At 34.5% G+C, this 18,949-nt stretch overlaps 1 protein-coding gene across 1 annotated transcript in view; it reads left to right on the forward strand.

The window, feature by feature from the left end:
- Positions 1 to 2,975: 2,975 nt before the first annotated feature.
- Positions 2,976 to 18,949, forward strand: part of LOC133651824 (heparan sulfate glucosamine 3-O-sulfotransferase 2-like) — a 51,551-nt gene continuing 35,577 nt past the window's right edge. The window contains exon 1 of the mRNA XM_062049977.1: positions 2,976 to 3,631. Coding sequence (XP_061905961.1) covers positions 3,183 to 3,631 — 449 coding nt within the window. The 5' untranslated portion in view covers positions 2,976 to 3,182. The remainder of the gene's footprint in view (positions 3,632 to 18,949) is intronic.

The following is an 18,949-nucleotide window of genomic DNA, read 5'->3' on the forward strand; positions in this document are numbered from 1 at the left end:
CGGGAGGGTTGGCAAGTATGGTTGAAAATGATTTGCAAATCATTGTATTCCGTTTATATTTACATCTAACACAATTTCCCAACTCATATGGAAACAGGGTTTGTATATTTACAAATACGCGTTTATTTATACAAATTATTTATTTGTTTGTATATCACATTTGTATTTTTTTATTTATTAATATATAAGTTGATGTGAGACAATTCTACTTCCATTTAAAACACTAGTACAGTGTTTTTCAACCACTGTGCCGCGGCACACAAGTGTGCCGTGAGATACAGTCTGGTGTGCCGTGGGAGATTATGTAATTTCACCTATTTGGGTTAAAAATATTTTTGCAAACCAGTAATTATAATCTGCAAATGATGTGTTGTTGTTGAGTGTCGGTGCTGTCTAGAGCTCGGCAGAGTAACCGTGTAATACTCTTCCATATCAGTAGGTGGCAGCCGGTAGCTAATTGCTTTGTAGATGTCGGAAACAGCTGAAGGCAGCGTGCAGGTAAAAAGGTGTCTAATGCTTTAACCAAAAAAAAAAAAAGGTGAGTGCCCCTAAGAAAAGGCATTGAAGCTTAGGGCTATACAGATCGAAACTAAAAGTGAACCGGCTACAAAGTAAACAAAAACAGAACGCTGGACGACAGCAAAGACTTACTGTGGAGCAAAGACGGCGTCCACAATGTACATCCGAACATGACATGGCAATCAACAATGTCCCCACAAAGACGGATACAAACAACTGAAATATTCTTGATTGCTAAAACAAAGTAGATGCGGGAAATGTCACTTAAAGGAAGACATGAAACTGCTACAGGAAAATATTTTTAAAAAAGAGAAAAAGCCACCAAAATAGGAGCGCAAGACAAGAACTAAAACACTACACACAGGAAAACAGCAAAAAAAACTCCAAATAAGTCAGGGCGTGATGTGACAGGTGGTGACAGTACACCTACTTTGAGACAAGAGCTATAGTCATACATGCTTGGTTATGGTTTAAAGCAGGGGTGTCAAACTCATTTTAGATCGGGGGCCACATGGAGAAAAATCTACTCCCAAGTGGGCCGGACTGGTAAAATCACGGCACGATAACATAAAAATAAAGACAACTTCAGATTGTTGTCTTTGTTTGAAAATAGAACAAGCACATTCTGAAAATGTACAAATCATAATGTTGTTGGGTTTTTTACACTTACATGTTGTGGTTAACAGTATTCTATCTTAAGTTGTCGTTATTTATACTTTCTGAATAAATTATGTGATAATGTTCATCAGTCAACTCATTGGTGTTGATTTTCAATCTATCAATCAATCAATCAATGTTTATTTATATAGCCCTAAATCACTAGTGTCTCAAAGGGCTGTACAAGCCACAACGACATCCTCGGTGTCGAGTGGGTCTGATATAATATTGTGAAAGTCCAACACATCAGCGAAAGTCCAGTCCATGGTGGGGCCAGCGGGAACCATCCCGAGTGGAGACGGGTCAGCAGCGTAGAGATGTCCCCATCTGATGGACAGGCTAGCGGTCCACCCCGGAGCAGAGTAGAAAAGAAAAGAAAAGAAACGGCAGATCAACTGGTCTAAAAAGGGAGTCTATTTAAAGGCTAGAGTATACAAATGAGTTTTAAGATGAGACTTAAATGCTTCTACTGAGGTAGCATCTCTAACTTTTACCGGGAGGGCATTCCATAGTATTGGAGCCCGAATAGAAAACGCTCTATAGCCCGCAGACTTTTTTTGGGCTCTGGGAATCACTAATAAGCCGGAGTTCTTTGAACGCAGATTTCTTGCCGGGACATATGGTACAATACAATCGTCAAGATAGGCAGGAGCTTGACCGTGTAGTATTTTATACGTAAGTAGTAAAACCTTAAAGTCGCATCTTAGGTGCACAGGAAGCCAGTGCAAGTGAGCCAGTATAGGCGTAATATGATCAAACTTTCTTGTTTTTGTCAAAAGTCTAGCAGCCGCATTTTGTACCATCTGTAATCTTTTAATGCTAGACATAGGGAGGCCCGAAAATAATACGTTTTATGCGGATGACACCCAACTCTACATGCCCCTAAAGCTGGCCGGATTGTAGTCAGCTGGAGGCGTGTCTTAATAAAATTAAACAATGGATATCCGCTAACTTTTTGCAACTCAACGCTAAGAAAACGGAAATGCTGATTATCGGTCCTGCTCAACACCAACATCTATTTAATAATACCACCTTAACATTTGACAACCAAACAATTAAACAAGGAGACTCGGTAAAGAATCTGGGTATTATCTTCGACCCAACTCTCTCGTTTGAGTCACACATTAAGAGTGTTACTAAAACGGCCTTCTTTCATCTCCGTAATATCGCTAAAATTCGTTCCATTTTGTCCACAAGCGATGCTGAGATCATTATTCATGCGTTCGTTACATCTCGTCTCGAAATAATATCAAAATCAAATTACAGGAAGTTATTTATGTAGTTTGCTCATTTTCCTCGACTGGTGCACTAACATCATGTGGTTATTTTATTTTAGTTTTTTACATATGTAGCATCATCTACAAAGATACAAAGAATGTCTATTGCGACATCTAGTGGACACATTTAGAACAGCAGTTTCTTTTATTCAAACATTTTGCAAACTCACTCCGCGGGCCAGATAGAACCTGTTCGGGGGCCTGATCCGGCCCACGGGCCATACGTTTGACACCCCTGGTTTAAAGTCACATCCAACAATTGCAACAACAACTTTTTACTGTCGACTGAGTTTTGTTTTTCAATGATTTCTGCTGGCGGTGTGCCTCTGGATTTTTTCAACGCAAAAAATGTGCCTTGGCTCAAAAAAGGTTGAAAAACACCGCACTAGTAGACAGTACACACAAAAAGTTCAAATGTGAAAGCTTGGGTTTGAGCATCCAGCCAATTAGGAGCTCCCTGATGACGTCAGAGGGCGTGTTAATTATTCCCTACCTCGCACCTCGCAGGTCCACAGCGAGGAAGGCAGGTCTTCTCCACGGACTCTTAGGACCACTTTTCTCACGTCTCCATAGGAAACATGACTTGTTTTGTATTCACTTTCAAGTAAATCTCGCCTCTCATTCTTTCCCACGCCGAGGCGTCCGGATGTGGAAGTAATGAGGAGGAGGAGGAGGAGGAGGAGGACGGGTCCGATGGCGCGCCATGCAGCACCTTGAGCCCATGGAGACATGGCACAGCGGTTCCTCTCCTCCGCCTTCATGCTGACTGTGTCCTTGTCCTGCACCTACTTGTGCTACACCATCATTTTCGGCCGCACCGCCGTCATGACGGGGCGGCCCTACGTGGGGAGCCGCTGCCCGCCGAGCAGGCTCACCGGCGGGAAGAAACTTCTCGCCCAGTCGGACCAGCGCCAGTGCGCCTGGCTGGAGGCAGCCCAGCCCGGCCCTCCTCCTCTCCGTCTCCCGCCCGCACACTGGGGCGACGTCAAGGGGAAAAACTTGAGTTCGGCGCCGAAACTGGGGAGTAAAAAGCTGCCCGGCGCCATGATTGTGGGGGTGAAGAAAGGAGGGACCAGGGCGGTGCTGGAGTTCATCAGGATCCACCCGGACGTGCGCGCCCTCGGGACGGAGCCGCATTTCTTCGACAGGAACTACGACAGAGGACTGGACTGGTACAGGTGGGCAAAATAACTTTTTATTTCATTTATTGTATTCATGATTAATTCATAAAAACATTCGCGGAAGTTGCTTCATTAACTCGAGACGAGAGCCAGGTGATGAAGTTAATGCTGCGTTCAAAGAAGCTGGGAAAATTGGATATTAGGGCTGGGCGACATGTGCTGAAAACTGTATCACGATAAGTGTTTTACAGATATTGGTCAAAATCGATAATTATTTTTTCTTATAACCTATCAAAAAATTCAATTCTAAAATCACATTTAACACTTAACATTGACCTAAAATGAAGGTGCAAAAATAAGGAATACGTAAGAAATTATTGATAAAGTGTAACAAAATAGTGCAAAGTGTGAAAATGTAACTATTTTTTGTTTAGTGCCAGGAAGTTACATCTGTGTAACATTTGGTCTGTTATTCTCATGTAAATATGGAAAGGAATTCATGTTATGCAGAAGTTGCTTCATTAACTCGAGACTCGAGCCAGGTGATGAAGTTAATGCTGTGTTCAAAGAAACTGGGAAAATTGCATATTAGGGCTGGGCGATGTGTGCTGAAAAATGTATCACGATAAGTGTTTTACAGATATTGGTCAATATTGATTTTTTTTTTTTTATGACCTATCAAAAAAATCAATTCTAAAATCACATTATACACTTAACAATAACCTCTTAAAATTAAGGTGCAAAAATAAGGAATACGTAAGAAATTATTGATAAAGTGTAACAAAATAGTGCGAAGTGTGAAAATGTAACTATTTTTTGTTTAGTGCCAGGAAGTTACATCCGTGTAACATTTAATTTGGTCTGTTATTCTCATGTAAATATGGAAAGGAATTCATGTTATGCAGAAGTTGCTTCATTAACTCGAGCCAGGTGATGAAGTTAATGCTGCGTTCAAAGTAACTGGGAAAAGTGCATATTGGGGCTGGGCGATATGTGCTGAAAACTGTATCACGATAAGTGTTTTACAGACATTGGTCAATATCGATAATTTTTTTTTTTTATGACCTATCAAAAAATTCAATTCTAAAATCACATTATACACTTAACAATAACCTCTTAAAATGAAGGTGCAAAAATAAGGAATACGTAAGAAATTATTGATAAAGTGTAACAAAATAGTGCAAAGTGTGAAAATGTAACTATTTTTTGTTTAGTGCCAGGAAGTTACATCCGTGTAACATTTGGTCTGTTATTCTCATGTAAATATGGAAAGGACACAACAAACATGACAAAGTTGCTTCATTAACTCGAGCAAGGTGATGAAGTTAATGCTGCGTTCAACGTAACTGGAAAAAGTGCATATTAGGGCTGGGCGATATGTGCTAAGAACTGTATCACGATAAGTGTTTTACAGATATTGGTCAATATCGATATATATTTTTTTTTAATGACCTATCAAAAAATTAAATTCTTAAATCACATTATACACTTAACAATAACCTCTTAAAATGAAGGTGCAACAATAAGGAATACGTAAGAAATTATTGATAAAGTGTAACAAAATAGTGCAAAGTGTGAAAATGTAACTATTTTTTGTTTAATGCCAGGAAGTTACATCTGTGTAACATTTGGTCTGTTATTCTCATGTAAATATGGGAAGGAATTCATGTTATGCAGAAGTTGCTTCATTAACTCGAGACTCGAGCCAGGTGATGAAGTTAATGCTGCGTTCAAAGAAACTGGGAAAAGTGCATATTGGGGCTGGGCGATATGTGCTGAAAACTGTATCACGATAAGTGTTTTACAGATATTGGTCAATATCGATGTATATATTTTTTTTATGACCTATCAAAAAATTCAATTCTAAAATCACATTATACACTTAACAATAACCTCTTAAAATGAAGGTGCAAAAATAAGGAATACGTAAGAAATTATTGATAAAGTGTAACAAAATTGTGCAAAGTGTGAAAATGTAACTATTTTTTGTTTAGTGCCAGGAAGTTACATCTGTGTAACATTTGGTCTGTTATTCTCATGTAAATATGGAAAGGAATTCATGTTATGCAGAAGTTGCTTCATTAACTCGAGCAAGGTGATGACGTTAATGCTGCGTTCAAAGTAACTGGGAAAAATGCATTTTAGGGCTGGGCGATGTGTGCTAAAAACTGTATCACGATAAGTGTTTTTGGTCAATATCGATATATATATTTTTTTATGACCTATCAAAAAATTCAATTCTAAAATCACATTATACACTTAACAATAACCTCTTAAAATGAAGGTGCAAAAATAAGGAATACGTAACAAATTATTGATGAAGTGTAACAAAATAGTGCAAAGTGTGAAAATGTAACTATTTTTTGTTTAGTGCCAGGAAGTTACATCTGTGTAACATTTGGTCTGTTATTCTCATGTAAATATGGAAAGGAATTCATGTTATGCAGAAGTTGCTTCATTAACTCGAGACTCGAGCAAGGTGATGAAGTTAATGCTGCGTTCAACGTAACTGGGAAAAGTGCATATTAGGGCTGGGCGATATGTGCTAAAACCTGTATCACGATAAGTGTTTTACAGACATTGGTCAATATCGATAATTTTTTTTTTTTATGACCTATCAAAAAATTCAATTCTAAAATCACATTTAACACTTAACAATAACCTCTTAAAATTAAGGTGCAAAAATAAGGAAAAGGTAAGAAATGCTGGATATAGTGGAATAAAATAGTGCAAAGTGTGAAAATGTAAGAATAACTATTTTTTTGCAGGTTTAGTGCCAGGAAGTTACATCTGTGTAACATTTGGTCTGTTATTCTCATGTAAATATGGAAAGGAATTTATGTTATGCAGAAGTTGCTTCATTAACTCGAGACTCGAGCAAGGTGATGAAGTTAATGCTGCATTCAAAGACACTGGGAAAAGTGCATATTGGGGCTGGGCGATATGTGCTGAAAACTGTATCACGATAAGTGTTTTACAGATATTGGTCAATATCGATAATTTTTTTTTTTTATGACCTATCAAAAAATTCAATTCTAAAATCACATTATACACTTAACAATAACCTCTTAAAATTAAGGTGCAAAAATATGGAATGCGTAAGAAATTATTGATAAAGTGTAACAAAATTGTGCAAAGTGTGAAAATGTAACTATTTTTTGTTTAGTGCCAGGAAGTTACATCTGTGTAACATTTGGTCTGTTATTCTCATGTAAATATGGAAAGGAATTCATGTTATGCAGAAGTTGCTTCATTAACTCGAGACTCTAGCAAGGTGATGAAGTTAATGCTGCGTTCAAAGTAACTGGGAAAAATGCATATTAGGGCTGGGCGATATGTGCTAAAAACTGTATCACGATAAGTGTTTTACAGATATTGGTCAATATTGATAACTATTATTTTTTAATGACCTATCAAAAAATTCAATTCGAAAATCACATTTAACACTTAACAATAACCTCTTAAAATGAAGGTGCAAAAATAAGGAAAAGGTAAGAAATGCTGGATATAGTGGAATAAAATAGTGCAAAGTGTGAAAATGTAACTATTTTTTGTTTAGTGCCAGGAAGTTACAATTATTCTCATGTAAATATGGAAAGGAATTCATGTTATGCAGAAGTTGCTTCATTAACTCGAGACTCGAGCAAGGTGATGACGTTAATGCTGCGTTCAAAGTAACTGGGAAAAATGCATATTAGGGCTGGGCGATGTGTGCTAAAAACTGTATCACGATAAGTGTTTTTGGTCAAAATCGATAACTTTTTTTTTTTATGACCTATCAAAAAATTCAATTCTAAAATCACATTATACACTTAACAATAACCTCTTAAAATGAAGGTGCAAAAATAAGGAATACGTAACAAATTATTGATAAAGTGTAACAAAATAGTGCAAAGTGTGAAAATGTAACTATTTTTTGTTTAGTGCCAGGAAGTTACATCTGTGTAACATTTGGTCTGTTATTCTCATGTAAATATGGAAAGGAATTCATGTTATGCAGAAGTTGCTTCACTAACTCGAGACTCGAGCCAGGTGATGAAGTTAATGCTGCGTTCAACGTAACTGGGAAAAATGCATATTAGGGCTGGGCGATATGTGCTAAAAACGGTATCACGATAAGTGTTTTACAGATATTGGTCAATATCGATTTTTTTTTAAAAATTTTATGACCTATCAAAAAATTCAATTCGAAAATCACATTTAACACTTAACAATAACCTCTTAAAATGAAGGTGCAAAAATAAGGAAAAGGTAAGAAATGCTGGATATAGTGGAATAAAATAGTGCAAAGTGTGAAAATGTAAGAATAACTATTTTTTTGCAGGTTCAGTGCCAGGAAGTTACATCTGTGTAACATTTGGTCTGTTATTCTCATGTAAATATGGAAAGGACACAACGAACATGACAAAGTTGCTTCATTAACTCGAGCCAGGTGATGAAGTTAATGCTGCGTTCAAAGTAACTGGGAAAAGTGCATATTGGGGCTGGGCGATATGTGCTGAAAACTGTATTACGATAAGTGTTTTACAGACATTGGTCAATATCGATAATTATTATTTTTTTATGACCTATAAAAAATTCAATTCTAAAATCACAATTAACACTTAACAATAACCTCTTAAAATGAAGGTGCAAAAATAAGGAATACGTAAGAAATTATTGATAAAGTGTAACAAAATAGTGCAAAGTGTGAAAATGTAACTATTTTTTGTTTAGTGCCAGGAAGTTACATCTGTGTAACATTTGATTTGGTCTGTTATTCTCATGTAAATATGGAAAGGAATTCATGTTATGCAGAAGTTGCTTCATTAACTCGAGCAAGGTGATGAAGTTAATGCTGCGTTCAAAGTAACTGGGAAAAATGCATATTAGGGCTGGGCGATATGTGCTAAAAACTGTATCACGATAAGTGTTTTACAGACATTGGTCAATATCGATATTTTATTTTTTTTATGGCCTATCAAAAAATTCAATTCTAAAATCACATTGTACACTTAACAATAACCTCTTAAAATGAAGGTGCAAAAATAAGGAATACGTAAGAAATATTTGATAACGTGTAACAAAATAGTGCAAAGTGTGAAAATGTAACTATTTTTTGTTTAGTGCCAGGAAGTTACATCTGTGTAACATTTGGTCTGTTATTCTCATGTAAATATGGAAAGGAATTCATGTTATGCAGAAGTTGCTTCATTAACTCGTGACTCGAGCAAGGTGATGAAGTTAATGCTGCGTTCAAAGTAACTGGGAAAAATGCATATTAGGGCTGGGCGATATGTGCTAAAATCTGTATCACGATAAGTGTTTTACAGCTATTGGTCAATATCGCTAATTTTTTTTTTTTTTATGACCTATCAAAAAAATCAATTCTAAAATCACATTTAACACTTAACAATAACCTCTTAAAATGAAGGTGCAAAAATATGGAATACGTAAGAAATTATTGATAAAGTGTAACAAAATTGTGCAAAGTGTGAAAATGTAACTATTTTTTGTTTAATGCCAGGAAGTTACATCCGTGTAACATTTGGTCTGTTATTCTCATGTAAATATGGAAAGGAATTCATGTTATGCAGAAGTTGCTTCATTAACTCGAGCAAGGTGATGAAGTTAATGCTGCGTTCAAAGTAACTGGGAAAAATGCATTTTAGGGCTGGGCGATATGTGCTAAAAACTGTATCACGATAAGTGTTTTTGGTCAATATCGATATTTTATTTTTTTTATGACCTATCAGAAAATTAAATTCTAAAATCACATTCAACACTTAACAATAACCTCTTAAAATGAAGGTGCAAAAATAAGGAATACGTAAGAAATTATTGATGAAGTGTAACAAAATAGTGCAAAGTGTGAAAATGTAACTATTTTTTGTTTAGTGCCAGGAAGTTACATCTGTGTAACATTTGGTCTGTTATTCTCATGTAAATATGGAAAGGAATTCATGTTATGCAGAAGTTGCTTCATTAACTCGAGACTCTCGCAAGGTGATGAAGTTAATGCTGCGTTCAAAGTAACTGGGAAAAGTGCTTATTAGGGCTGGGCGATATGTGCTAAAAACTGTATCACGATAAGTGTTTTACAGATATTGGTCAATATCGATAATTTTTTTTTTTTATGACCTATCAAAAAATTCTATTCGAAAATCACATTATACACTTAACAATAACCTCTTAAAATGAAGGTGCAAAAATAAGGAATACGTAAGAAATTATTGATAAAGTGTAACAAAATAGTGCAAAGTGTGAAAATGTAACTATTTTTTGTTTAGTGCCAGGAAGTTACATCTGTGTAACATTTGGTCTGTTATTCTCATGTAAATATGGAAAGGAATTCATGTTATGCAGAAGTTGCTTCATTAACTCGAGCAAGGTGATGAAGTTAATGCTGCGTTCAAAGTAACTGGGAAAAATGCATATTAGGGCTGGGCGATATGTGCTAAAAACTGTATCACGATAAGTGTTTTACAGACATTGGTCAATATCGATATTTTATTTTTTTAATGGCCTATCAAAAAATTCAATTCTAAAATCACATTATACACTTAACAATAACCTCTTAAAATGAAGCTGCAAAAATAAGGAATACGTAAGAAATTATTGATAAAGTGTAACAAAATAGTGCAAAGTGTGAAAATGTAACTATTTTTTGTTTAGTGCCAGGAAGTTACATCTGTGTAACATTTGATTTGGTGTGTTATTCTCATGTAAATATGGAAAGGAATTCATGTTATGCAGAAGTTGCTTCATTAACTCGAGCAAGGTGATGAAGTTAATGCTGCGTTCAAAGAAACTGGGAAAAGTGCATATTAGGGCTGGGCGATATGTGCTAAAAACTGTATCACGATAAGTGTTTTTGGTCAATATCGATTTATTTTTATTTTTATGACCTATCAAAAAATTCAATTCTAAAATCACATTATACACTTAACAATAACCTCTTAAAATGAAGGTGCAAAAATAAGGAATATGTAAGATATTATTGATAAAGTGTAACAAAATAGTGCAAAGTGTGAAAATGTAACTATTTTTTGTTTAGTGCCAGGAAGTTACATCTGTGTAACATTTGGTCTGTTATTCTCATGTAAATATGGAAAGGAATTCATGTTATGCAGAAGTTGCTTCATTAACTCGAGACTCGAGCAAGGTGATGAAGTTAATGCTGCGTTCAAAGTAACTGGGAAAAATGCATATTAGGGCTGGGCGATATGTGCTAAAAACTGTATCACGATAAGTGTTTTACAGATATTGGTCAATATCGATTTTTTTTTATTTTTTTTATGACCTATCAAAAAATTCAATTCTAAAATCACATTTAACACTTAACAATAACCTCTTAAAATTAAGGTGCAAAAATAAGGAAAAGGTAAGAAATGCTGGATATAGTGGAATAAAATAGTGCAAAGTGTGAAAATGTAAGAATAACAATTTTTTTGCAGGTTTAGTGCCAGGAAGTTACATCTCTGTAACATTTGGTCTGTTATTCTCATGTAAATATGGAAAGGACACAACGAACATGACAAAGTTGCTTCATTAACTCGAGCCAGGTGATCAAGTTAATGCTGCGTTCAAAGTAACTGGGAAAAGTGCATATTAGGGCTGGGCGATATGTGCTGAAAACTGTATCACGATAAGTGTTTTACAGATATTGGTCACTATCGATAATTTTTTTTGTATGACCTATCAAAAAAAACAATTCTAAAATCACATTGTACACTTAACAATAACCTCTTAAAATGAAGGTGCAAAAATAAGGAATATGTAAGAAATTATTGATAAAGTGTAACAAAATAGTGTGAAAATGTAACTATTTTTTGTTTAGTGCCAGGAAGTTACATCTGTGTAACATTTGGTCTGTTATTCTCATGTAAATATGGAAAGGAATTCATGTTATGCAGAAGTTGCTTCATTAACTCGAGACTCGAGCAAGGTGATGAAGTTAATGCTGCGTTCAAAGTAACTGGGAAAAATGCATATTAGGGCTGGGCGATATGTGCTAAAAACTGTATCACGATAAGTGTTTTACAGATATTGGTCACTATCGATAATTTTTTTTTTTTATGACCTATCAAAAAATTCAATTCTAAAATCACATTTAACACTTAACAATAACCTCTTAAAATGAAGGTGCAAAAATAAGGAATACGTAAGAAATTATTGATAAAGTGTAACAAAATAGTGCAAATATGTGAAAATGTAACTATTTTTTGTTTAGTGCCAGGAAGTTACATCCGTGTAACATTTGGTCTGTTATTCTCATGTAAATATGGAAAGGAATTCATGTTATGCAGAAGTTGCTTCATTAACTCGAGCAAGGTGATGAAGTTAATGCTGCGTTCAAAGTAACTGGGAAAAGTGCTTGTTAGGGCTGGGCGATATGTGCTAAAAACTGTATCACGATAAGTGTTTTACAGATATTGGTCAATATCGATATTTTTTTTTTTTTTATGACCTATCAAAAAATTCAATTCTAAAATCACATTTAACACTTAACAATAACCTCTTAAAATTAAGGTAACAAAATAAGGAAAAGGTAAGAAATGCTGGATATAGTGGAATAAAATAGTGCAACGTGTGAAAATGTAAGAATAACTATTTTTTTGCAGGTTTAGTGCCAGGAAGTTACATCTCTGTAACATTTGGTCTGTTATTCTCATATAAATATGGAAAGGAATTCATGTTATGCAGAAGTTGCTTCATTAACTCGAGACTCGAGCAAGGTGATGAAGTTAATGCTGCGTTCAAAGTAACTGGGAAAAATGCATATTAGGGCTGGGCGATATGTGCTAAAAACTGTATCACGATAAGTGTTTTTGGTCAATATCGATATATTTTTTTTTTTATGACCTATCAAAAAATTAATTTCTAAAATCACATTTAACACTTAACAATAACCTCTTAAAATGAAGGTGCAAAAATAAGGAAAAGGTAAGAAATGCTGGATATAGTGGAATAAAATAGTGCAAAGTGTGAAAATGTAAGAATAACAATTTTTTTGCAGGTTTAGTGCCAGGAAGTTACATCTCTGTAACATTTGGTCTGTTATTCTCATGTAAATATGGAAAGGACACAACGAACATGACAAAGTTGCTTCATTAACTCGAGCCAGGTGATGAAGTTAATGCTGCGTTCAAAGTAACTGGGAAAAGTGCATATTAGGGCTGGGCGATAGGTGCTAAAAACTGTATCACGATAAGTGTTTTACAGATATTGGTCAATATCGATAATTTTTTTTGTATGACCTATCAAAAAAATCAATTCTAAAATCACATTTAACACTTAACAATAACCTCTTAAAATGAAGGTGCAAAAATAAGGAATACGTAAGAAATTATTGATAAAGTGTAACAAAATAGTGCAAAGTGTGAAAATGTAACTATTTTTTGTTTAGTGCCAGGAAGTTACATCTGTGTAACATTTGGTCTGTTATTCTCATGTAAATATGGAAAGGAATTCATGTTATGCAGAAGTTGCTTCATTAACTCGAGACTCGAGCAAGGTGATGAAGTTAATGCTGCGTTCAAAGTAACTGGGAAAAATGCATATTAGGGCTGGGCTATATGTGCTAAAATCTGTATCACGATAAGTGTTTTACAGATATTGGTCAATATCGATAAAAAAAAATTTTTTAATGACCTATCAAAAAATTCAATTCGAAAATCACATTATACACTTAACAATAACCTCTTGAAATGAAGGTGCAAAATTAAGGAAAAGGTAAGAAATGCTGGATATAGTGGAATAAAATAGTGCAAAGTGTGAAAATGTAGGAATAACTATTTTTTTGCAGGGTTTAGTGCCAGGAAGTTACATCTCTGTAACATTTGGTCTGTTATTCTCATGTAAATATGGAAAGGACACAACGAACATGACAAAGTTGCTTCATTAACTCGAGCCAGGTGATGAAGTTAATGCTGCGTTCAAAGAAACTGGGAACAGTGCACACAGCATAATGGATTTATTCCTACTAGGGCTGGGCGATATGTGCTGAAAACTGTATCACGATAAGTGTTTTACAGATATTAGTCAATATCGATACTTTTTTTTTTTTGACCTATCAAAAAATTCACATTTAACACTTAATAACCTCTTAAAATTAAGGTGCAAAAATAAGGAATATGTAAGAAATGCTGGATAAAGTGTAACAAAATAGTGCAAAGTGTGAAAATGTAAGAATAACAGGTTTAGTGCCATCTGTGTAACATTTGGTCTGTTATTCTCATGTAAATATGGGAAGGAATTCATGTCATGCAGAATTTGCTTCATTAACTCGAGCCAGGTGATGAAGTTAATGCTGCGTTCAAAGAAACTGGGAACAGTGCACACAGCATAATGGATGTATTCCTACTAGGGCTGGGCGATATGTGCTGAAAACTGTATCACGATAAGTGTTTTATATCGGTCAAAATCGATAATTGATTTTTTTTTTATGACCTATCAAAAATCAGGAGCAGGAGAACAATGTATTAAATGTAAACATTTTATTTCAAATGTAATCTTCCTCTGATTATAATCCGCTCAACTGCCAAGGCAGAAAGGAAATGCCAACAGAACCGTGGAAAACACTCAATTCTAAAATCACATTTAACACTTAACAATAACCTCTTAAAATTAAAGTGCAAAAATAAGGAATATGTAAGAAATGCTTAATGGAGTGCAAAGTGTGAAAATGAAGAATAACAATTTTTTTGCAGGTTTATTGCCAGGAAGTTACATCTGTGTAACATTTGGTCTGTTATTCTCATGTAAATATGGAAAGGAATTCATGTTATGCAGAAGTTGCTTCATTAACTCGAGCAAGGTGATGAAGTTAATGCTGCGTTCAAAGTAACTGGGAAAAATGCATATTAGGGCTGGGCGATATGTGCTAAAAACTGTATCACGATAAGTGTTTTACAGACATTGGTCAATATCGATATTTTCTTTTTTTTATGACCTATCAAAAAATTCAATTCTAAAATCACATTATACACTTAACAATAACCTCTTAAAATGAAGGTGCAAAAATAAGGAATACGTAATAAATTATTGATAAAGAGTAACAAAATAGTGCAAAGTGTGAAAATGTAACTATTTTTTGTTTAGTGCCAGGAAGTTACATCTCTGTAACATTTGATTTGGTCTGTTATTCTCATGTAAATATGGAAAGGAATTCATGTTATGCAGAAGTTGCTTCATTAACTCGTGACTCGAGCAAGGTGATGACGTTAATGCTGCGTTCAAAGTAACTGGGAAAAATGCATATTACGGCTGGGCGATATGTGCTAAAATCTGTATCACGATAAGTGTTTTACAGATATTGGTCAATATCGATAAAAAATTTTTTTTTAATGACCTATCAAAAAATTCAATTCGAAAATCACATTTAACACTTAACAATAACCTCTTAAAATTAAGGTGCAAAAATAAGGAAAAGGTAAGAAATGCTGGATATAGTGGAATAAAAAGTGTGAAAATGTAAGAATAACTATTTTTTTGCAGGTTTAGTGCCAGGAAGTTACATCTCTGTAACATTTGGTCTGTTATTCTCATGTAAATATGGGAAGGAATTCATGTTATGCAGAAGTTGCTTCATTAACTCGAGCCAGGTGATGAAGTTAATGCTGCGTTCAAAGAAACTGGGAACAGTGCACACGGCATAATGGATTTATTCCTACTAGGGCTGGGCGATATGTGCTGAAAACTGTATCACGATAAGTGTTTTACAGATTTTAGTCAATATCGATATTTTTTTTTCTTTTTTGACCTTCAAAAAATTCACATTTAACACTTAACAATAACCTCTTAAAATTAAGGTGCAAAAATAAGGAATACGTAAGAAATGCTGGATAAAGTGTAACAAAATAGTGCAAAGTGGGAAAATGTAAGAATAACAATTTTTTTGCAGGTTTAGTGCCATCTGTGTAACATTTGGTCTGTTTTCTCATGTAAATATGGAAAGGAATTCATGTTATGCAGAAGTTGCTTCATTAACTCGAGCCAGGTGATGAAGTTAATGCTGCGTTCAAAGAAACTGGGAACAGTGCACACAGCATAATGGATGTATTCCTACTAGGGCTGGGCGATATGTGCTGAAAACTGTATCACGATAAGTGTTTTATATCGGTCAAAATCGATAATAGATTTTTTTTATGACCTATCAAAAATCAGGAGCAGGAGAACAATGTATTAAATGTAAACATTTTATTTCAAATGTAATCTTCCTCTGATTATAATCCGCTCAGCTGTCAAGGCAGAAAGGAAATGCCAACAGAACCGTGGAAAACACTCAATTCTAAAATCACATTTAACACTTAACAATAACCTCTTAAAATTAAGGTGCAAAAATAAGGAATATGTAAGAAATGCTTAATGGAGTGCAAAGTGTGACAATGAAGAATAACAATTTTTTTGCAGGTTTATTGCCAGGAAGTTACATCTGTGTAACATTTGGTCTGTTATTCTCTTGTAAATATGGAAAGGAATTCATGTTATGCAGAAGTTGCTTCATTAACCCGAGCCAGGTGATGAAGTTAATGCTGCGTTCAAAGAAACTGGGAAAAGTGCACACAGCATAAAGGACTGGGTGATATGGCTGAAAACTGTATCACGATAAGTGTATATCGGTCAATATCGATAATTGATTTTTTATGACCAATCAAAAAAGTCAATTCTAAAATCACATTTAACACTTAACAATAACCTCTTAAAATGAAGGTGCTATAATGAGGAATTCGTAAGAAATGCTTGATAAAGTGTAACAAATTAGTGCAAAGTGTGAAAATGTACAAATTAACTCGAGACTCGAGCCAGGTGATGAAGTTAATGCTGCGTTCAAAGAAACTAGGAAAAGTGCACACAGCATAAAGGACTGGGTGATAAGGCTGAAAACTGTATCACGATAAGTGTTTTAACAGTGTATCGGTCAATATCGATAATTGTTTTTTTTTATGACCTATCACAAAACTCAATTCTAGAATCTCATTTAAAACTTAATAACCTCTTAAAATTAAGGTGCAAAAATAAGGAAAAGGTAAGAAATGCTGGATAAAGTGTAATCGGTCAATAACGATAATTGATTTTTTTATGACCTATCAAAAATCAGGAGCAGGAGAACAATGTATTAAATGTAAACATTTTATTTCAAATGTAATCTTCCTCTGATTATAATCCACTCAGATATCAAGGCAGAAAGGAAGGGAAATGTCAACAGAACCGTGGAAAACACTCAATGTAAACTCAATTCTAAAATCACATTTAACACTTAACAATAACCTCTTAAAATTGAGGTGCAAAAATAAGGAATACGTAAGAAATGCTGGATAAAGTGTAAAAAAAAATAGTGCATAGTGTGAAAATGTTAGAATAACATTTTTTTTGCAGGTTTAGTGCCATCTGTGTAACATTGGGTCTGTTATTCTCATGTAAATATGGAAAGGAATTCATTCATTACCATGAATTGATTTACGTGGACCCCGACTTAAACAATTTGAGAAACGTATTCGGGTGTTACCATTTAGTGGTCAATTGTACGGAATATGTACTGAACTGTGCAATCTACTAATAAAAGTTTCAATCAATCCAAGTTATGCAGAAGTTGCCTCATTAACTCGAGCCAGGTGATGAAGTTAATGCTGCGTTCAAAGAAACTGGGAACAGTGCACACAGCATAATGGATTTATTCCTACTAGGGCTGGACGATATGTGCTGAAAACTGTATCACGATAAGTGTTTTACAGATATTAATCAATATCGATAATTTTTTTTTTTTTTGACCTATCAAAAAATTTACATTTAACACTTAACAATAACCTCTTAAAATTAAGGTGCGAAAATAAGGAATATGTAAGAAATGCTGGATAAAGTGTAAAAAAATAGTGCTAAGTGTGAAAATGTAAGAATAACACTTTTATTGCAGGTTTAGTGCCATCCGTGTAACATTTGGTCTGTTATTCTCATGTAAATATGGGAAGGAATTCATGTTATGCAGAAGCTGCTTCATTAACTCGAGCCAGGTGATGAAGTTAATGCTGCGTTCAAAGAAACTGGGAACACTGCACACAGCATAATGGATGTATTCCTACTAGGGCTGGGCGATATGTGCTGAAAACTGTATCACGATAAGTGTTTTATATCGGTCAAAATCGATAATTGATTTTTTTTATGACCTATCAAAAATCAGGAGCAGGAGAACAATGTATTGAATGAATACCATGAATTGATTAACGTGGAAAAACTTATTCGGGTGTTACCGTTTAGTGGTCAATTGTACGGAATATGTACTGAACTGTGCAATCTACTAATAAATGTTTCAATCAATCAATCAAATGTAAACATTTTATTTCAAATGTAATCTTCCTCTGGTTATAATCCGCTCAGCTGTCAAGGCAGAAAGGAAATGTCAACAGAACCATGGAAAACACTCAATTCTAAAATCACATTTAACACTTAACAATAACCTCTAAAAATTAAGGTGCAAAAATAAGGAATATGTAAGAAATGCTAAATAGAGTGCAAAGTGTGAAAATTAAGAATTACTATTTTTTTGCAGGGTTAGTGCCAGGAAGTTACATCTGTGTAACATTTGGTCTGTTATTCTCTTGTAAATATGGAAAGGAATTTATGTTATGCCGAAGTTGCTTCATTAACTTGAGACTGGAGCCAGGTGATGAAGTTAATGCTGCGTTCAAAGAAACTGGGAAAAGTGCATACAGCATAATGGACTTATTCCTACTAGGGCTGGGCGATATGTGCTGAAGACTGTATCACGATAAGTGTTTTACAGATATCGGTCAATATCGATAATTGATTTTTTTTTGACCTATCAAAAAATTCAATTCTAAAATCACATTTAACACTTAACAATAACCTCTTAAAATTAAGGTGCAAAAATAAGGGATACATAAGAAATGCTGGATAATGTGTAACAAAATAGTGCAAAGTGTGAAAATGTAAGAATAACTATTTTTTTGTCTCAACGCAATGACGATCCGTCGCTAACGGGCTAGCGGCTAACATCCCTCCACAGTGCAGCTTCTTGTCACCTAACCTCCATGGCAGCAAATACAAGTACACTTATCACCAGACGACAAGGAATAGCTAAACATGCTAAACTCCACATCGTAGGAGGATACAGTAAGCCATGCTAATCGCTAAGCTCGAGTTTTTGAATGTAAACAGGGTGTAGGCGGATTGATACAAATATCCACTGTAACGATACAAAGTATAGTATCAGTATATATATAAATGAATGTATATATATGTATGTATGTATGTATGTATGTATGTATGTATGTATGTATGTATGTATGTATGTGTGTGTATATATGTATGTATGTATGTATGTATATATATATATATATATATATATATATATATATATATATATATATATATATA

This window comes from Entelurus aequoreus, linkage group LG06 (assembly GCF_033978785.1).
Source record: "Entelurus aequoreus isolate RoL-2023_Sb linkage group LG06, RoL_Eaeq_v1.1, whole genome shotgun sequence".
NCBI classification, from domain to species: domain Eukaryota; kingdom Metazoa; phylum Chordata; class Actinopteri; order Syngnathiformes; family Syngnathidae; genus Entelurus; species Entelurus aequoreus.